Source organism: Mandrillus leucophaeus, unplaced genomic scaffold (assembly GCF_000951045.1).
Source record: "Mandrillus leucophaeus isolate KB7577 unplaced genomic scaffold, Mleu.le_1.0 Scaffold434, whole genome shotgun sequence".
Taxonomy (NCBI): domain Eukaryota; kingdom Metazoa; phylum Chordata; class Mammalia; order Primates; family Cercopithecidae; genus Mandrillus; species Mandrillus leucophaeus.
In genome coordinates this window covers 432,977-455,412 of record NW_012104632.1, presented here as the reverse complement: position 1 = coordinate 455,412, position 22,436 = coordinate 432,977, and the positions used below count along the sequence as shown (strand labels likewise).

At 38.1% G+C, this 22,436-nt stretch overlaps 1 protein-coding gene across 4 annotated transcripts in view; it reads left to right on the top strand.

The window, feature by feature from the left end:
* Positions 1–22,436, top strand: part of PCCA (propionyl CoA carboxylase, alpha polypeptide) — a 461,774-nt gene that overhangs the window by 187,732 nt on the left and 251,606 nt on the right. For all 4 annotated transcript variants that reach the window (XM_011993783.1, XM_011993782.1, XM_011993781.1 and 1 more), the window contains one exon: positions 3,547–3,697. In XM_011993783.1, the coding sequence (XP_011849173.1) occupies positions 3,547–3,697 (151 nt within the window). The remainder of the gene's footprint in view (positions 1–3,546; positions 3,698–22,436) is intronic.

Below are 22,436 nucleotides of genomic sequence, written 5' to 3'. Positions count from 1 at the left end.
ATCCCAGAGTAATGGTAAAAATTAAACTCTATTTTAGTTATATTGGTTTTTAAAAATATAGCATGGTGTATTAGTTTTAAAGCATGGACCCCAAATCCTTTGACATTTTTCTCTTTGAGCAGTGAGGGGAAGGATCAGTGTTCCCTTTTCTTGATTCCGTGCTGTGTGAATGCTTGACCCACAGACTACTTAGAAGTGATGCTGTGCCAGTTTCCAGCCCAGGCCTTGGGAAACTGCCAGCTTCCACTTCCTGTTCTCATGGGATGCTTGTGCTTACACGCCAGCCAGTATGCTGTGAAGAACTGTGTAGCTTACATAAGATGTGGCCATTTGTTCTCAAGGCCCAGGACCAGGATGTAAGAAGGGAGGAAGAAGAAAAGCCAAAGGGAATCCTCTTCCTGTGTCTTTAGGAAGATCCTGGAAGATGCTGAAGCTAATTACTTGGTGTTGATCTGAAGTTAGACACTTAGCTAGGGAGACTTATAAATATCTTTTTCTTAAGAAACCGTGTGCTGAGCTAGAACTAATGCTGTAGTACTGTAATACTGTAGTATGGAAGAAGGGGAAGAAGGATCCCGGTAGAACAGTAAGAGTCTTCAGCACACTTGTCTTGTAATTTTCTGTTTCCTTGACTGCATTATCAATTCCAATTCAATTAACCTTCTGTTTTTAGTCAAAATCTACTCAAGTCTTACCTGGGATAGAAATCTTTCCCACACTGGGAACTTTGAATCATAAAATCTGTTTGTTTTTTCTCTTTGTCTAGAAATGTAAACTTCTCATAATGAATACCATATCTACTTATTTAGAGAAAAAAAGGAAAATTTACAGCAGTAGGAATCAAAATGAAAAAACTAGAACTCATCATTAATACTGACTTGATATGTATTTGTACACCGTGAAATGTTAAAATAAATGGAATGTGCAGTTTTCAGTTCCTAGAGTAAGAATTGCCTGGGCACGGTGGCTTCACGCCTGTAATCTTAGCCCTTTGGGAGGCTGAGGTGGGAGGATTGCTTGAGCCTAAGAGTTTGAGACCAGCCTGGGCAACATAGTGGGACCTCATCTTTACAAAAAAGTAAAAAATTAGCTGACCGTTGTGGTATATGCCTATAGTTCCAGCTACTTAGGAGGCTGAGGAGGGAGGATTGCTTAAACCCAGAGGTCGAGGTTACAGTGAGTCGAGATCATGCTACTGGATTCCAGCCTGGGTGAGAGAGCAAGACCCTGTCTCAAAAACAAAAAAAAATTAATTAAAAAAAAAAAAAGAATCTACTAATGTGGTTTGAGGGCAATGCTAGTTAGGGTCATTCATATCTCTGGGTATCTAGCAGGGCTTTTGAAAAGGACAAAGGCAAGATCAAATAGGAGAAAGAGAGTTTCACTCAACTGCACTGAGATTCTCCAAATGTTTTGATATTAATTGTTAGTTGTTTTTTTTTTAGTTGCATTAGTTTTGTCAGCCAATTATTATTGAAATGTCATCTATGTCTATACATTAGCTTAATGCAAACTATATTATCGATAAAATTCAAAACACTTGAACCCATTATTTTATTCTAACTTCACCAAAAGGGAGACAGTAGGAAGTACACTTCCTACCTGTGAATTCTTCCCCCTTCCCCACACCAGGCCAACTTGAATATATTCAAGGCTCTGAGTCTAACTAGCAATCTATATGAAATAGAAATGTAATGTGAATGTTAAAAGACACCGTGGGGTTGCATGCAGTTAAACCAAGAATGGGAGGAATGAGACAGTAAAATGACCAGATCCTTGGCCAGAAAATGGGGAAGGGGGCATTCCAGATTAAAAGAGTCTTAAGATACAAAAACCAATCAAATGCAGTTTTGGACCTTATTTGGATCCTGATTCAAAGAAATCAGCTGTATAAAGGTATTTATGAGATAGAGAAATTTGAATACCAAGTGGATATTAAATGCTTTTAAGAAGTGGATATTAAATGTTTTTAAGAAGTTCTTGTTTTTTGTATAGTTGTGTCACAAAACAGTACTTTATCTCATAGAAACAGATACGTATGTTTTTACAAGTGAAATGATACCTAATTTGAGATTCACTTTAAAAACAATAAAGGGTGGGCCTGGTAGAGAATTGGACATGTAGCACAAATAAAGCCAGAGTGGATATGTATTAATAATTACTATATATTGGAGGCAGGTTCATGCAAGTTTATTATACTATTCCATAATAAAGCTTTTCTAGCATGTTGTCTCAATCCTGCTCATTTGAGAATAATTTTAACCCACAAGTAGAAAAGTCGTTAATGTTTTGTTTCTCAGAGCCTTTCTTTCATAGAAGCAAAATCTGTGAAAATGCAGAAGTGGTTTGATGATATTTTTTCAGGGTTTGTTGAAATCATTTTAGCTTAACTTGCCTGCCTGAAGGTGAGTTTGGTATCTTGAAGCCAAACCTGCAGGATTTAGTGGATATATTGCTGATTCTTGTTACTTGTGGCGGTTATGTTCTCCAAAGTCACCTTGATTACTGAATTAGTCTACACTGAATAATTGCCCCAGGGGAAATACAGTGTTAGGTTCCTGTGAGCCTTTGCTCATAACATTTTCCTCAGTGGATTAACACATAATTTTGTTTTATGTATATTTCTTATTTAATATCTGTGGTTGATTCGTTAACAGTGAACTCACAATCCTGGCCAACAAGACTAACACATGCCTGAGTGACGCTTATTCCACACACATTTTCTCCAGACAGTACTTCTTGGCCTTCTTGCACATGGAAACCCCAGACAACACCTAAGCACAATGCTTGGAGGGCCATTTCACGCAGTGAAATGACACACACACACACAAACACACACAAATGCAAAAAAAGTGACACTAAATAGACCTTGAAAAGGACGCTTGTTATAGTATGAGCATTGAAACAGGAAGGGAGAGCATCACCTTGTTCAGCCTTAGCATGCTGGAGTCTCAAATTTTTCACCTCTCTGCACTTGTTCACAAAGGACCATGAAAGCGCCTTAAGTATTGATTTTGGGGTTACAAATAAATTTCAGCAAGTAGGCACATTTGTAAATATGGACTCCAGGAACAATGAGGATTGATTGTGTATGTTAGTTTCTAAGAAGTTATTTTTCTCCCAGTTTTTGGCTCGAAGCAATTCGGAATATATATGTATATATGTTAAATATTAAAAGTTGAAGAGATAACAAGAATCAGCAATATATCCACTAAATCCTGCATGTTTGGCTTCAAGATACCAAATGCACCTTCAGGCAGGCAAGTTAAGCTATATTTTTTAAATGGATTCAAGTTGCAGAGTAATGTGAAAAGTTCAAATGTTAGTTTTATACAAATCCAAAGTTGACTTATTTAAGCATGTTATGCGTAATAATATAGTCAACATATATTATAAAATGTATATAAAGCATCATATTTTGAATTCTTAAATTGATATAGATGATCTATATCTGAGTAAACTTTAAGAAAACGTTTATGTAATGCGCACAAAAGATAACTTGATTTTTGTCCAAAATGTGGACAAACACCTTTTCTGTATATGTAGCATTTTTTTGGATGCGGAGACTCGAAGAGCAATGGGAGAACAAGCTGTAGCTCTTGCCAGAGCAGTAAAATATTCCTCTGCTGGGACCGTAGAGTTCCTTGTGGACTCTAAGAAGAATTTTTATTTCTTGGAAATGAATACAAGACTCCAGGTAACAACAACTGTTTTTTATTCCTCTCCATGCCTCTGTACTTTACCCTTCCTTCTCCACTCCGTTTTATAAAAGTTAAAAAATTAACTCCATAAACTGTTAAATATTTAGTTTTTTTTTCGTTTATTATTATTATTATTATTATACTTTAAGTTATAGGGTACATGTGCACAACGTGCAGGTTTGTTACATATGTATACTTGTGCCATGTTGGTGTGCTGCACCCATCAACTCGTCAGCACCCATCAACTCGTCATTTACATCAGGTATAACTCCCAATGCAATCCCTCCCTCCTCCCCCTCCCCACGATAGGCCCGGTGTGTGATGTTCCCCTTCCTGAGTCCAAGTGATCTCATTGTTCAGTTCCCACCTATGAGTGAGAACATGCGGTGTTTGGTTTTCTGTTCTTGTGATAGTTTGCTGAGAATGATGGTTTCCAGCTGCATCCATGTCCCTACAAAGGACACAAACTCATCCTTTTTTATGGCTGCATAGTATTCCATGGTGTATATGTGCCACATTTTCTTAACCCAGTCTGTCACTGACGGACATTTGGGTTGATTCCAAGTCTTTGCTATTGTGAATAGTGCCGCAATAAACATACGTGTGCATGTGTCTTTAAAGAAGACATTCATACAGCCAACAGACACATGAAAAAATGCTCATCATCACTGGCCATCAGAGAAATGCAAATCAAAACCACAATGAGATACCATCTCACACCAGTTAGAATGGCGATCGTTAAAAAGTCAGGAAACAACAGGTGCTGGAGAGGATGTGGAGAAATAGGAACACTTTTACACTGTTGGTGGGATTGTAAACTGGTTCAACCATTATGGAAAACAGTATGGCGATTCCTCAAGGATCTAGAACTAGAAGTACCATATGACCCAGCCATCCCATTACTGGGTATATACCCAAAGGATTAAAAATACTTAGTTTTTATGCTTGTGCTAAGACATCTGTTAGGAATGACAGATAAGTATCCCTCTAAAGTTCAGTATCTAGACCTCTGCTTTGTCACTGTTAATACTTTATGTTGGAAATACCACTTTGTTTTTTTCTTGAACCTTTCTAGATGAACTGTATTTGTCAGTGTGTATGTGCTGTTAAGAGAAATTACTCTAGCTATTATAAATAGGAAGTAATTCAGTGATTATAAAATCTTTGGAAGGATGGAGGAAGGAAGGGTACCCAGAGTGAACTTCCGGAGTGACCCCCACTGCTGTACCACCCAGCCAGGCTCCCAGAGGAATCGGCACCTCTGCCACAGTGAGGAGGTTGAGAATCAAGTGGCTGCCCTTGGAACTGTTGGCTTTGGGGGACATATTCCTTAGTTCTAACCAAATCTCAGGAAGCTACCGGCGTTGTAACTGGTGGCTTTATTTCCTTCCTCCTTCCCTTTTTTCTTTTGTTTAAATTGTGAACTATACAGAAACATACATAGAACACAGGTGTATAATTGAACATTATTATAAAGCAAAAATTGATGTAAACATCAACTGGGTCTAGAAGTATTTACAAAACAGCCCCCTCTTTTTACACCAGCCTCATTTTCTTCCCCTTCTCAATGATTCTGATTCCCCCTCCATCTTCCCTAGAGCTGTCTCCTATCTGACTTCTCAGAACCCTCAGTTTTCATATCATTCTTCCTTTGAATTATACATACCTAAGCAGTGTTATTGCTTTTGTTTGTTTTTTAAAACTTTATATTAATGGGATTGTATAGTATTTATTCTTCTGTGCCTGGCTTCTTTTTTCAGCATGGTATTTGTGAGATTCATGCTATTTCATGGAACTCCTGTATGATACGTTTTCTAAGAAAATGCCACTATTTCTTTATCTATTAGATTTCTATAGATAGTTTATTCTAGTTTTATGAAATTTGTGTTGGTTTGCTAGGACTACCATAACAAATGATCATAAACTGTAGCTTAACACAACAGAAATTTGTTCTCTTACGCTTCAGGAGGCCAGCGTCTATCATGCAGGTTCCAGCTGAGTGGGTCCTTCCTGTGGGGTTGGAGGGAGAATCCACTCCATGCCTCTCTCCTGGTTCTGGTGTTGCTGACCGTCCTTGGTGTTCCTTGGCTTTGGCAGCATAACTCTGATCCTGCCTCAGATGTCATGTTGCCTGCTCCCTGTGCATCTCTGTGTCCAGAGTTCCGGTTCTCTATAGGGACACTAGTCACATTGGATTCAGGACCCTTCCTATTTAGTACGGCCTCATCATAATGTGATTACCTCTGCCAAGATCCTGTTTCCAAGTAAGGTCGTGGTCACAGGTTGTAGGTGGATGTGAATTTTGACAGGACCCTCTTCAGTCCAGTACACCATTCAAACAACACATGTGGCCTACAGAGATAAATAGATTAGTGCTTGCCTAGGACTGGGGTGGGTGAGTGGGGGAATTATGGGCTGATGACTAAGGGGTGGAGTAGGACAGGAGAGACTGAGAAAGGCATACTTATGCCTAAAAACAGTGTCAACTCTTCTTCTGTTAGGCCTTTGGGGGACGGGGTGGGTGGCAGGGCGTGTTGAGTCACTGCAGGCATGAGCTGGGTCGAGCTGAAAGCATTCCTGCTGTAGTTTTCACATGTGCACCAAGGGGCTGCTTGTGGGGTTTCTGCATGCCTGCTTCATCCTGAGCTTGAGGGCTTGCCTCTGACCCCGTGCTTCATGGGAGCCGTGTCTTTATGCCTGTGCCTCTTTCCCAGGGGGAGACTCCCTTGGGCCCCGGTTAGCCCTCCCATGGGTACAGGAGGGCTGTTTTCTGTTCCCTGTGCCTTAGTGGTAGACAGACCTTGTGTCCTTGAATTTTGAGGCGAGTTCCGCCGTGGCCCTGCCGCTCCCCAGCAGTTGGGAAGCTGATAGTCTGGGCTCCAGGTGGATTTCTACCTCTTTCCTGATGGTTATCTTTCGCATGCTGTGGCTTTCTTCATCCTTTTACTCTCGACCTACCTGTATGAAGACAGTTCACATGTGCCTCTGTAAGCAGTGTATAATTTTTCAGCCCAGTTTGATATCTTCGTCTTGTGTCTTGACCATTTGCTCCTTAGAAAGTTAACAGAAATGCTGGTATATTTGAGTTTAAATTTCTAATTTTAAAAAATATTTTCTTCTTGTACAGTCTCTGGTCTTCTTCCTTTTTTTTCTTTCTTTTGCAGTATTTATCACTTAATTTTTTTCCTGTACAAGTTTGGGGGTTATAAATATTTCTGATCTTTTGGTAGAACCTCTGCATTACCACAGGAGATCGAGACCATCCTGGCTGACACGGTGAAACCCCGTTTCTACTAAAAAATACAAAAAACTAGCCGGGCGAGGTGGCGGGCGCCTGTAGTCCCAGCTACTCGGGAGGCTGAGGCAGGAGAATGGCGTGAACCTGGGAGGCGGAGCTTGCAGTGAGCTGAGATCCGGCCACTGCACTCCAGCCTGGGCGGCAGAGCGAGACTCCATCTCAAAAAAAAAAAAGAAAAAAAAAGAAAAAAAAAAATCTGATAACAGTATGTTTTCGCCTGAGCTGCCAGACTGTACAAGGGAGCTTAGAACATTTAAAGTCCGTTTACTGTCTCCTGACTTGAGTACAATTATCCCTCAAGGCCATTTCTCTTATTATTTTAGTCATCATTCATTCCATTCCTCCCACATATTTACCTTTTGTTTGTCTTACTTTGTTTCTGGTAGTTTCTGTTAGAGGTTTACTTGTGACAAACTCTTTTTGTTGACAGCCAATGACTTTGTGTTGCCTCGTTCATGAAATGCGTGTTTACTCCTCTTAGGCATCTTGGCTGTGTGCAGTGGCTCATCCCTGTGTTCCCAGTGCTTTGGGAGGCTGAGGTGGGAGGATCCCTTGAGCCCAGGAGGTCAAGATCAGTCTGGGTAACATAGAACCTGTCTGTACCAAAAAAAAAAGAAAGAAAAGAAAAAGAAATAATTAGAAATCTTAGTTTGGCTAGTATTTTTTTCAATTTATTGAAAATATTATTTCACTGTTTCTGGCGAGACTTCCCCACTCATTCTGTATTCTGCTTATTTGGACATAATTGCTTTTTGCTTTTGGTAGCCTTTATGAATTTCTGTTTCTCTTAGATTCTCTTTAACTTTTCGCTCATTTGCATACATGTGTACATGGAATTTATTGAATATTTTTTCTGTGGATTAACGTCTTTTAATATTTTTTTGGAAATTCTCCACCATTACTTCTGAAACAATCTCACACACACACACACACACACACACACACACAAATGAATAAACCTATAACTTTCATTTTAGACCTCCTTAATATATCTCTTATGTTTCTTATGCCCTCTTTGATATTTTTCGTCTTTTTTGGAAAATTTCTTCTGTCTTTCTTCCCTTCCCTTATGCTGTATTTAATTAATCACCCATTGAGTTCCTGATTTCAATTGTTTATATTTCAGTTCTGAAATTTCTGTTTGGTTCTTTTAAAAGTATGATTCACTGACTTTTATCTTTTCTTGTCTCCTATTTGAATTTTCAATTTTGGCTTTTGTTTTTTGAACATAATTAGCTTATTTGTTTTGTAGTACGTGTCTGATATTTTGACATATGACGTCTTATGACTACTTCTGTTATCTGTTTTTTGTGCTGTTTCTTGGTTGTGCTGTTGATTTCCTGTTGGGCCTTGTTATTATACTGTCATATACAGTTATTTTAAAAATTGTTATTTTATTGATTAATTAAAACCCAGGATGATGGATTCTTTCTTATAGAGATTTTTCAATTATTTTTTCTGCTGCATGCCTATGGACAGTAGTATTTTGTGACTACAGCAATCTAAGCTCAAAGTGTAAGGTTCCTTGAACTCCTGAAGGGATACACAGCCCAGTTGCAGTTCTAGAGAATGGTTGGTTTTATTCCAGTTCAGTCTTATCTGTAGGTTGCATTCCTTTATGGTGCCCACTGAAAGTGGGGGTAGTTTATCAGGGTTCTTTGATAAACTGATACTTTTGGTGGCCTCCTGTCTTCATGGTTATGCTTTTGATTTCTTGACGCCACCAAAAGTATAGCTAATATTCATAGTCCTTTTTTCCTGGAATGGCAAATGACTTTAGAGCAGAAATGGTGTTGAGTGTTGGGTTTGCAAATCTGTGTTTTCATCTTGGTTTTGGCTGATTCCTTCCTATATTCTTACCCTGTGATGTTTTTAAGAAGACCTCCCGATCTCACATTCCCCACCAATTGTTTTCTAGTCCCCAGTAAGCCCAAGTTCCAAGCTGACGGCTTTAGAGATACATTATCCCTATAGATTAAATAAGTTTGTGTCCTGACTTTCAACACCCCCCAAAAGCAGTGAGCGGGCGGTGGAATGACAGTCTGTGCATCACTGCTACCTCACTTTTCCTTTCCAAATTTCATGCATACGCACTTGATTGACACATCCAGAACCTCATGCAGTCACATGGAAACCTCAGCTCTAAGGGAGTCTGGGAATAGCGTTTTTAACTGTCTGTATTCTGCAGTGTAAGAGTATACCTTAGAAGTAGTTTGGAGGGAAAGTTGACTGCCAGCCCACCATTTTCACATGAATATAATCACCACAATTTTAATCTGTAAGTTTTGTGTAAAAAGTTAAAAACATTGCTGCATTTTCATTGTAAAGTATAACTATCAAATAATGGGGCTGATTTTCATTAAATGTGGCAGAAGTGATCTATCTAGATGCATTTTGAGACCAATATTGTAAATACTTACAGCATTTTTATAGATAGTAGCTCAGTAATTGTTCCTCAAAACTCATACTTCCTTTGAAATTACCTTTGTAGCCTATATTTTATTTTGTGACTATCTTTAGAAGTGACAGAATTTTTCTTTTGAAGATTAATTTGATTTTGATTAAAATATATCTTTATAACTAAGTATATTTAATTAGATAATTAGCTGGGAAATCATGTTTTTGGTTAAAGTGGAGACTTTATTTTGTCATAATGAGAATAACAGCTTATAATTTGATTTTGAAGACAATTTGAGATGACTGCAAAATATTTGTATTCTTTTCCAGACCCAAGGGATACAAGATTTTTTAATTGAGGTACTTATCAGTATTTATGGAATTAACAAATGGGCAGTTTGTTACTGTGTTCTTATGTTATCTTTTTTTCCCATTTGTTTTTGGCTCATTTATCTCAGGTTATAAGTTTGTTCAAGTTTGTGCCATGGTCATTTCTGTTATAAGACCCTATGGTTGAATTTTTTTTTTTAAACGGAGTCTGACTCTGTCAGCAGGCTGGGGTGCAGTGGTGTGATCTCAGCTTGCAAACCTCCGCCTCCCAGGTTCAAGTGATTCTCCTGCCTCAGCCTCCCGAGTAGCTGGGATTACAGGCGTGTGCCACCACACCCAGCTAATTTTTGTATTTTTAGTAGAGACGGGGTTTCACCATGTTGGCCAGGATGGTCTCGATCTCTGACCTCATGATCTGCCCCCCGCTCCCCCTGCCGCCGGCCTCCCAAAGTGCTGGTATTACAGGCGTCAGTCTCCGTGCGCATCCTGAAGTTGATATTTTTATCAAATAATTCTGTGCAGTTGGTCAAGGCTATCTAAGTACCTATATTTTGTATATTGGATAGCTTGCTAGGAAATTACGTTCCATACCCTCTACTTTATTTCATAATGGCCCCAGCACGCACGAATATTGTTGCTGGCAATTCATATATGCCAGAGAGAAGCCAGAAAGTGCTTCCTTTAGGTGAAAAGGTGAAAGTTCTAGGCTTAATAAGGAAAGAAAAGAGTCATGTGCTGAGGTTGCTAAGATCTGCGGTAAGGATGAATCTTCTATCAGTGGCATTGTGAAGAAGGAAAAGAAATTGGTGCTACTTTTGCTGTCAAAAGTCAAACTTCAAAAGTTATGGCCACAGTGCATGGTAAGTGCTTAGTTAAGATGGAAAAGACATTAAAATGTATGTGTAAGATATGAGTAGAAAAGTGTTCTAATTGAAAGCAATCATATTCTATACTATCCACAGTTTCAGGCATTTACTGGGGACCTAGGAACATGTCCCCCAAGGATAAGGGGGGACTACTATGTATGTAATTTGCTGGGATAATTTTAGTTTCTTATTTTATTGAATGGTAATACTCAGAACTTATAATACTTCATTTAAAAAAATCCTAGTGATTCATAAGAGTCTACAATGGAAAAGTTACTCTGCATACCACACTTTTACCACAGCCATTTATTTTTCCTCTGTCAAAGGAACCTTTGTTTTTTTAACGTATTAATTTGGGAATATTCCATGCCTAATTTAAAGCATTATCTTTTTCATTTTAATGACTTTTAATAACGAGTCATAGGGATGTAACAGTCATATAATTTCACCAGATCTCTATTGATAATTTTCCCAGTATTTCGCTATCCCAAATAATGCAATTATGAGTGACCCTTTATATCCACTTTGCACGTGCAGAAGTAGAATTGCTGGGAATATATGTGCTTTTGTAAATTAGCTAAGTTTTATCAGTTTACCTCTTAAAGGAGAGCTTGTTTCTTCTCTCCCTGGCCGAAAGTGTTTTTTGCCTTTTGATCTTTGTATGATAGTGAAAAATGGTATATTGTTTTCATTATTTATCATGATAAAGTTGAATTTTTCTTTATAGATTCATTTATATTTCCTTTTCTGGGAATTGACTGTTAGATCGTTTGCCCTTTGGGTTTTCTTATTGATGTGTAGGTATTTGTTTATTTTCGGGGGACATTAGCCCTTTGTGGTATTGTCAGAAAGGAGTGGCTTTGTGAATATTTTCATAGGTCTACAGGGCAGGTGCTTTCTGAGCAAAGACCCTGGCAGTTGGATTAAGGGGTAGCAACCCTAAAGGCAGAGCCTTTGAAGCCATTTGTTGACAGCCCAGGCTGGTAAAATAGAGACCTTCCCCTTCTCTGCCCCTCCCCAGAGAGCTGTGCTGCCTCTCCACATCACCTTCTCACCCCCCTCTCCCCACCACCAAAAGTTGAGGGGGGGCAGATATGCCAGCAACTCTTCTACAAGCTCTGAGTTTGATAGTCTTGATAGTCTGAGCTTTCCTTTCTTTTTTTTTTTTATTATTATACTTTAAGTTCTACGGTACATGTGCATAACGTGCAGGTTTGTTACATCTGTATACTTGTGCCATGTTGGTGTGCTGCACCCATCAACTCGTCAGCACCCATCAACTCGTCATTTACATCAGGTATAACTCCCAATGCCATCCCTCCCCCCTTCCCCCTCCGCATAATAGACCCTGGTGTGTGATGTTCCCCTTCCCGAGTCCAAGTGATCTCACTATTCAGTTCCCACCTATGAGTGAGAATATGCGGTGTTTGGTTTTCTGTTCTTGCGATAGTTTGCTGAGAATGATGGTTTCCAGCTGCATCCATGTCCCTACAAAGGACACAAACTCATCCTTTTTTATGGCTGCATAGTATTCCATGGTGTATATGTGCTACATTTTCTTAATCCAGTCTGTCACTGATGAGCTTTCCTTTCTAGAGGTGCATACTCCTCTGCATGTGTGGGGGAAGCAGGCCATTAACCACACTGCCCCATGGGGAAGTGAGGTATGAGGAACGGGGCTAAGATGTTCTATGAGTAAACAACTGCACTGATCTATGATTCAGCAAAAAGCTTTTTTTTTTTTAAAATATGATTTTCTTTTTAATTCTCAGCAAGGCAAGGTTCTTCTATAGAAGGGTGTGCCCTTACAGATGGAGCAATGGTGAGCACACACTTAGACAAGGGAGGGGAAGGGGTTCTTATCCCTGATGCACATGGCCCCTGCTGCTGCGTCGTTCCTTTGTTGGCTGGGGTTAGACCGCACAGGCTAAACTAGTTCCGATTGGTTAATTTAAAGAGATAAATTGGATAAGGTGGAGGACAGTTAAGGGAGGAGAAACCTTTTTTTTTTTTTTTTAATGTCCTGGCAGGATAACAAATACATATATGAAAACATAACAGATATGATTTTTAGGTATTTTTCCTTATCTATTGCCTTTTTAACTTTGTATATATTTTTTCTTCTTATATAGAAAGTTTTTATTGGTATGCAGTTTAATTTTTAAATCTTCTCTTTTGTGATTTCTGGCGTGATATACTTAGGCTTTCTGTGCTCTATGAGAAATCAAACTGTTTTCTTTCATGTTTTCTTCAAATATTTCATCTTTCATGGTGAAATCTTCATTTGGAATTCATTTTATTTTATTTTCCAATGACTACCTGATTGTTCCAACAATTATTGAATAATCAGTCTTTTCTGTAATAATTAGAAGTGCTATCTACATTACATACTGAAATAACAGATGTATGCAGACCTATTACTTCACTCTTCTTTTTTAAATTTTTCTGCTTATTCATCTCCTAGCACCACACTGGTTTAGGTATTATAGCTATATATTATAGAACAGTATCTAGTAGAACTATTCCTTTCTCATGACTTTTATTTTTCCATATGAAAAATTAGCCTATAGATTAGCTTATTATATTTATATTTAACAGAAGAAAAAGAAATTAGAATGATGGAATTGCTGGACTATTAAGATAGATGTTTATAACTTTCCACAGATAGGTTAATTCCTAAAATATGTTCTTTTTTTCCCTTCCAGTGACATGGAACTAAAATATGTTGTTAATAAGAAAAGTGATTATGAAAAACATTTATATTTTTGTCATCATTTTTCTTCATATTTCAGCCTGAAAGAGTATATTGTTTCTTTTTTACAAATGTAATGGAAATTGGCATGCTTATATTTAATCCTGCTGTCTTTACTTCCTAACTCTTCATGTTTGCTTGTTTTATTATTAGTTCTATGTGATTGTAGCATTTCCTTTCTTTTCTGTAGGCATGGTTCTCCTAGAGCTTTCATCTTACTTGTGTATTTTATCTCTTTATGGTCACTGTCAGCATCTCACCATAGCTTCATGATTAATGAGTTCTTTATTTTGATTCGTTTTATATAAAGTTAGGATTTTTTTAATCAAAAATTTATTTTTCAGAGATACCTGTGGGTACTGTATTTGAATTCTTAAATGGGTAATAAGGTTACCCTTATATTTGAAATTAGAACTCAGATGCAAACCATTTGATACTGGTATCCTTCATGATTGTAGGACTTCAAACATCTTTCTGTGGTAGACCTTCAGAATTTTATGAGGGAATATCATCTATTAAAATTTAAGATTATCAATTGTTTTATTCAATTCCTCTATATATCTTTTCTTCTTTTTCTTTCCCTTTAAAAATTGAACCTGTTTAAGAAAGAGATAGGTGGAGTTTTTCATCATAATTTTAAAAACTAACTTTATTTGTTAGAGCAGTTTGGGTTTATAGAATATATAAGTACAGAGAGTTCCCATATGCCCCTCCCTCACCCCACACCATTTCTCTACTCAGTGTCTCATATTAGTGTGGTGCGTTTGTTACAACTGATGAGCCAATATTGATGCATTGTGGGTTTTTTGTTTGTTTGTTTGTTTGTTTGTTTGTTTTTAGAGATGGGGGTCTTGGTGCCACCCAGGCTGGAGTGCAGTGGTGAGATCCCAGCTCACTGCAGCCTTGGACTCCTGGGCTCAGGCGATCCTGCCACCCCAGCCTTCCAGGTAGCTGGGACTACAGGCACACGTCACCACGCCTGGCTAATTTTTGTATTTTTTTGTAGAGATGAGGTTTCACTATGTGGCCAGGCTGGTCTCGAACTCTTGGGGCCTCTGTCTCCTAAAGTGCTGGGATTATAGCCCTGTGCCAGAGCACCTGGTGATACATTGTTTTTAACTAAAGTCTGTAGTTTACACTGAGGTTGCTCTTTGTGTTACACAGTCTGTGAGTTTGGACAAATGTATCTGCCATTATGGTATCATAAGAGGTTCACTGCCCCAAAAATCTTTGTATCCAAGACATCTTTGCATTTTTTTCCTTCTTTCCTCCTTTGGTTCTTTCCGTCTCTCTTCTTTCCTTTTCTTTCTTTTTCCCCTTCTTTTCTTTCCCTTCCTCCGTCCTCCCTTTGTGTGTCTGTCTCACTTTCTTTTCCTCATTGTAATTTTCACACATACAGAAGTACTTCAGAATAGCAACAGTAGTAGAATAGAGCCCCAGGAATCTGCAACCAGCTTCCTATTTACTTCCCAGTGTTGTTTCAGGTATGCCTTCTTTTTCTCAGTTGTTCTTCTCTTGGCTGGAGTATTTCAACACAGATATCAGACATCATGTAATTTCACGTTATACTGAAGTATATGTCTTTAAGTTTTCTCTGCATTCCTAATGCATATTTTTACATATTTGTGTGCAGCGTAATTTGATGTATGTGGGTTTATGGCTCTTATACATGAATTCTGTGCCTTTTTTTCTTGCCTGAATGTTCATCTTGTTTAAATATTTAATCTCAAATCCTACTCTGACTCATATCATATTGTATCTCCTCCTTTTTTTTCTAGTCCTTTATTTTAAAGCCTTCTTTATTAGTTGTTTTGTTTTTTTAGTTTAGAAAAAATTGTGTGTGTGTATGTATTTGTATACAGCGGGTCTCAACATATTTCCCAGGCTGGTCTGGAACTCTTGGGCTCAAGAGGTCCTCCTGTCTTGGCCTCTGAAAGTGCTGGGATTACAGGAGTGAGCCACTGGCACCCAGCCTGAAAAAATTTTCTAAGAACCTAATCCAACATTTTCTTTTAGTGTGAAAATTTACTTCTTCCCATTTTAAATACTTGATTTTATTTATTTTATCTTATATTTTAAGTGTTTTTTTCTTGTCTTCTATTTTGTTTTTCCTTTTCTGTTTGTTGCTGAAATAATTGTTAATTATCCCTTTTGTTTCCCATTGATAATTTGGAAATTCTATTGTCCTTTATAATGTATTTATTGTTCTATTCAGACAGACGTTTTCTCTATCATTTGTAAAGATGATGTAACTAGTTCCCTCGACTTTCCAACACTGAAGATTTGCTAAGATAATTTAATACTTCTGAGCTATTTTTGACTTTCTTTTGTAGTTTATCTCTTGTGTTTCCAAAGACCTTTTTTAACTCCTGTGTGTACAGCCCAGACACATCTTTCATTATTTGCTGTATCTTCATCTTTCTTTTTTGAGATTTCTGCCCTAGTTCATTTGTTTATGTAGCGCATATTTTTCATGAAATTTCTTCAGTAGAATTTGTGGAGTATATGCTCTGAAATGTCACATCCTCAACTATGTTTCTTTAGCCCTGAAAGGGGAATACTGTTTTGATTGAGTACAGGATTCTTGATCAGGATTGGGTTTCGGTTCTTGGCTTTCAGGAGTCTATGAATTTCAGCTGTGTTCTAGCTTCTAGTATTATATCTGGTATCATTCTCATTTCTTTCCCATTAGAGATAATGTAGTCTTGTTGTCTGAAAGTTTGCCCGATTTTTTTTTTTTTTTAATTTCTCTCTTTCTCTCTCTCTCTTTTTCTCATCCTGTCACCCAGGCTGGAGTGCAGTGGCATGACCTTGGCTCCCTGCAGCTTTGACTTCCTGTGCTCAAGCAGTCCTCCTGCCTCGGCCTCCCAAGTAGCTAGGACCATAGGTGCATGCTGCTACGCTTGGCTAAATTTTGAATTTTTTTGTAGAGATGAGGTCTCACTTTGTTGCCCAGCCTGGTCTCAAACTCCTGGTCTCAAGTGATCCTCCAGCTTGGCCTCCCGAAGTGCTGGGATTACAGGCATGAGCCGTTGTGCCTGGCTCTAATTTTCTTTTAATCATTGGAATTCAGGGACTTTTTTTCCAACCAGGATATGCCTTGGTGTGTGTTTGTATACGCTAACCCTGCCTTTTAGTCCATGCCCTTTCTCAATGTTCAGGTTTAAGTATTGCTTCATTTCAGAGGAAGTTTCTTCTGTTATTTAACTATTTCTTTCCCTCGGCAATTTTCTTCTCCTTGTGAAACTTTTAGTTTTTGCAATTTAAGTCTACTGGATAGATTTCTCTTACGATAACTGTCATTTTGTATTTATGCTGTGTCTCTTGACATTATTTCTTTATTGATCTTCCAGGTTACTAATTCAGGTTGCAGCAGTGATTATTCTCTCCTTGAAGTAACTGACTAAATTGTGCAATTGGGAAATCCCATTGTTTTAGCTCAGAAATTCTAATTGTGCATTACAGTTAGCTCTCCTTACCTACTAGTTCTGCATCTGTGGATTCAATTAACTGTGGCTTAAAAATTTAAAAATAAAATAAAAATATCAATTCAGCAATTTAAAAATTCCAGTAAAAACACAATATAGCACAGCAACAGCTTATATAGCATTTACATTGTATTACTATAAGTAATCTAGAGATGATTTAAAGTATATGGGAAGGGCTGGGTGCTGTGGCTCATGCCTGTAATCCCAGAACTTTTGGAGGTTGAAGCAGGAGGATTGTTTGAGCCCAGGGGATCAGTGCTGTAATGAGCCATGATCATGCCACTGCACTGAGCCGGGGCGACAGATCAAGACCCATTTCTTAAAAAAAAGAAAAGTGTACGGGTCTTTTGATATGCATAGGTTAGATGCAAATACTGTGTTATTTTCTATCAGGGACCTGGGCATCTGTAGAGTTTGGTATTCACAGGGGTCCTGGGACCAATCCCCTGGGGAGATGGAAGGAGGACACGGGGTGTGTGTGCACATGCACATATGTGCATTGCTACTCCTTAAGTTTTTAAGTGCCTTTACTGCTTTTTGGGTAAAGTTGTATTTTCCCTGTCCTTCAGCAGCTCTGTTTCACTTGGCCTGTGTAATCAGTATTCTGAATGTTTTTTTCTTTCTCGTGGTAGTAATCCCCCTGCTGTGGTTTTGCTGTGGTTGTTTGGGGGTTATCAATACTGAGTTCTGCTTCTTGAACTATTCTAAGTGACAGCAGCCCTTCAAATGGTTGAAGACACAACCATATCTACTCCGGAGGCCTGGAAGAGCATATGTCTCCTAGCATTCTCATCTCAAGGACAGAATTGAGCTAATTTTTATTGACTACTTGGATTCCTGGGCAGAGAGACCATGGACCCATCTGGAGCCTTTATTGACTTTTCCCCCAAGGTCCATGACTCTTTGCAGGCCAATCTATGTCCTTGATGTGTTCCTTTCACATTCTTCCCCTAGAGTTCTCTGAAGCTAGTCTCCAGTTTTCATTCAGCCAGAGAGGGAGAAGAGCCTGTTCCCAGTTCTTGGCTCTCATCTTCTCCCTTGATCTTGGTGCTTCCCGTGTCCTCAGCTGCTTGTTAACTCTGGGGAGATAGACAGCATGGAGTCTGGAGTGGAGAGGTGGGAGCCAGGCTGGTTTTGACAGGATCCCAAAGCAGGAATAGCTAACCTGGGTTATCTGGATCTCTCATGAGCTTTAGGGAAGTCTGTAAACCCTATGAAGTCAGATATATAGTTTTTTATGGAGACATTCAGTGAGATTCGAAATTGTAAAATGTTTTAGAACAACTGTAACTGACTAATGGAGAACTCATTTAATCATTGTTTTTCTTAATTGCAAACATCTACTATTTTCACTCTGAGCAAGTAAATTCTAGTTCTCTTCCTACTTAGCTGTATGACCATAGGCAAGTTCCTTAACTTCTGTATGTTTTGATTTCCTCATTAGTAAAATGACATTAATTGTAGCATTTGCTGTATAGGATTGTCAGCATTAAATGAGTTAATATAGTTTAAATATTCAAATTAGTACCTGGTTTATACTGAGCACACATTCTTTCTGCTAACTGTGAGTATCTTATCCATAACATTTGCATGCTGTTTGTTATATATTGGTTGACATTTTTACTCTTACTGTTGTCATTATTATTAACATTATTGCTATTGCTATTGTCGTTAATATAAAGCCTGTCTGACATCTTAAAAGATGGCAGACTTAGCCACATATTAAATAATAACTGTCTCTCATTCTCTTGTCAGTTAACTGCAAAATTATTGTTACATGTGAACAAACGTATTTGAAATATTAACTACTTTTAAAGAGACCTCCTTTTTGTTAAAGGGTGTTTGTGTAAGAAGAGTCTGGGAGGAAAAATGGAAACTGAACTCTTTTCTTCCAAAAATGAAGCTGATAGAGAAAAGTATTTACTACATGGCTTAGGCCTTTGTGTTAAGATTAATATTAGGACCCTTAATAATACACATTTCCAAATTCGTGTGTGTGTGTGTGTGTATATGTGTGTGTGTGTGTGTGTGTGTGTGTGTATGTGTGTGTGTAATTAATTTCCAGATGCTAGGTTTTTTTAGATTTAAATTTTTTGGAAAAGCAACCTCTGTATAGTCTACAAAGGCTATAAAAGTTAGAAAATTCCCAAATAGAAAGGAATAAAATCTTAATAAGTAATTAAAACCCGAAACATGATCAGTCGGCTGTCCACATCTTTGAGTACAGACGGGTAAACTGTCCCGCTTTTGTTAGCCTTAGTCAGTTGCTTATATTGATTGGTGCAGTGGAGGAGGAACCTCCTCTTGCCGTGGAAGGAAAGGTACAGTGCGATTGTTGAATTCTATGAAGGCCACACACTCTAATCTCATCAGGGAGAATTCTGCATCACAGGGAACCTTTATATCCAGAAGGATTTCAGAAACTTTTCTTGCAACTTGATTTTGCCCTTGGGTGTTGCGTTTGTTTAAAAATTAAGAATTACTGCAACCTAAATTCTGGTTTATAACAATTGACTATAATTGAAAAAATACCATATTCTAATTTCAGAGTAGTTTTGGATTAAAAAAATGTATTTCTAGACTTGCCAGATGAAAAGATTTTCGTCTTTTATGGAGTTGGAGTGTTTGGTAGAAAGAATGAGGAGAAATTATTGGGAAAAGGATTTCTAACTAATTGTAAAATTTCATTCGTGTCAGAAGGGACATTTTGGATGTGAGCAAATGTTGACCTTTTTGATGATATTTAAAGTGATAGAGGCCAGGGCTCTCAGGCTGTTTAGAGTAGGCCAGAGTTGGGCTGTTTTGGCATATTTTGTGCTGGGAAACTGAGGATGGAAGGTATGATGTGTTATACTCTTCCTTATTATTTACTGAACCTTAGTAGAAAGTTGAAGGAAAGAAGTTTTTGGCGTACAGATATGTATAGGTAAGCCTTTCAGGCACTTACAATTGGGATTTTGTTTTAAAGCATATCGTAAACGATCTTGCTGTCTGAGTTCTGGACTCTTGATCTATGTTTAACTTTTTAAAACTGGTCTTTGTATTAGTTTGCTAGGGCTGCCATGACAAAGTATCATACACTGGCGTGGCTGAAACAACAAAAATGTGTTTTCTCACAGTTCTGGAGGCTGGAAGTCCAAAATCCAGGGGCCAACAGGGTCGGTTTCTTTTGGAGGCTGTTCTCATTGCTTGTGGGTGGCCATCCTCTCCCTGTGTCTTCCTGTGGCCTCTCCTCTGTGCCTTGTGTTGTCTGGGTCCTGATCTTCTCTTCTTACGAGGATACCAGTCATGCTGGATTAGGACCCACTCTGATGATCTCATTTTAACCTAATCACCTCTTTAAAGACCATGCCTCCAAATGTGGTCAACTCTGAGGTAGTGGGTCTAGGACTTCAACATAGGAATTTTGGGGCGGGGGTGACACAGTTTAGCCAATAACAATTTCCTTATCATTTCTTCATGTGATTATTATTCTTGGGGTCATCAGGGGAGCCCTGTAATAGAATCTGTTTAGTTTTTATGGTCACTCTTGAATATAACCATTATTTCCAAGGTGAGTTTATAGGAGTGATGTGTTGGGGCCTATTTCCCAACATGCTTTTTATCCTTGAGTGCTGTGGATCAAAATCTAATAACTTTAGATCTTTATTTTGAAATCCTGTATTCTCAGGAGGTAGAGCTTCAGAATTTTAGTAGGTACATGCTAGATTCCGTTCTGTGAACAGAAAGAGCAGAATCTTTCTGAACAGACAGAGCAGAACCAAAAATAATGGCATTGACCATCCTTTCAGGCTGGAATAGCAACAAACTACAAAGACAGAGGCCTATTATGCCACACACTTATGAAACTGAATTTTATGTAATGGGACAGTTTCCTCATATTTCAATGGGTAATCACAGTAAACTACTTTACTAAGTTGAATCCAGCAAGTTCTGCTTACAAAAGACAGCTTTCAAAAAAAAAGTCTTTGTAATATCTGTCAGTTTAGATGGGATATATTGAATAAAAATGTCACTTAAAATTTTGTTAATTTAAAAGAACATTATTTTGATAACAAAAAGTTTCACCATTCTCTCACCACACCGTATCTTGAGAGCAATCTCCTATGCCTTCTCTATTAAATGACAGTGATGTATTGAAGAAGTTTGTGCATGTGTGGAAGGATTTTGTACATTTCAAAGTGCCACACTGATGTTGGTTATACTTATCTATGGTGGGCCTTACACTTTTAGGGGCAGTTTCTGCTTTGACTAAGCAGCTGGGCCACTACTTACCAGCTGCCAAACAATTCTAACTGCAAATATCCCACTGTTGAAGGAATTTTTAACACTTCTCATCAGCCTCCTCCTCACAGTGGCCAAGTTGACACACAATGCATCCTTCTGACTTCTTTTTACATGTTGTGACTTTTTTCCTTTTCCCTTAAAATTGACTTTCCTCAGTTTTAATTTTTCATTTCAAGTCAACTCAGGTATATAATTAAAATTTCCTTGAATCTTGCTCCCCTTCAGGATGACTTGCCTGTTACTCAGTTACTGATCCTGCAAGTGTTAGGAATTATTAGGTAAACATCACAGTAAAATATTTAAAAGTTTAGGTCAGAGGAAACATACGGCCAAACTATCTGCTATTGTATAACTATTTTTATTTAACATAGTGGGAGGATTCTGACAAGAATGTTGATCAAGTCAGATGTCTTTATTTTTAATAACGTTTTGTAATATGAAGAACAAGTCTTTCTAGGGACACTGTTTTTATTTCTAGTACCTTTTTTATTTTTTATTTTTTTGAGGCAGGGTCTTAGTCCCATCTCCCAGACTGGAGTGCAGTGGTTCGATTTTGCCTCACTGCAGCCTCGACTTCCCGGGCTCAGGTGATTCTCCCACCGCAGCCTCTCAATTAGCTGGGACTACAGGCTTGCGTCACCATGCCTGGCTGAAGTTTTTTGTATTTTTTTTTTTAATGGAGACAAGGTTTTGCCGTGTTACCCAGTCTGCTGTCAAACTCCTAGGCTCAAGATATCCACCTGGGTTGTCCTCCCAGAGTTCTGGGATTATAGGGGTGAGCCACCGTACCCTGCCATATTTTTCTTAACTTTAAATTTTGAAATGAGTTCAGACTCACAGAAAAGTTGTAAAAATATTACAGGTAATTTCTGAACACACTTTGCTCATATTTACCACATTTGCTTTATCTTTCTATCTATATCTGTATTTACTGGAAACATTTCAGAATAAGTTGCAGGCCTGGTGCCCCTTTACTCCTAAATATGTCTGTACTTCTTAAAAACAAGTACATTTTCTTGTGTAACTATAGCACCATAATCAAAATCAAGATTTGAACATTAACGTATTACTGTTGTCCAATTTAGGGACTATATTCAAATTTCCCCAGTTGCCTCATTAATGCCTTTTGTGGTAAAAGAAAAAAAAAATCTGGCTCAGCATCCTGCATTGCATTTAGTTGCTATATCTCTTTCTTCTCTCTCAATCTGGAATAATCCTTAGTCTTTTGGTCAGCTGTGATCTTAACATTTTTTAAGAGCATAAAGCATTTATTTTATAAAATGTCACTCATTTTAGGTTTGTCTCTTTTCTTGTGTA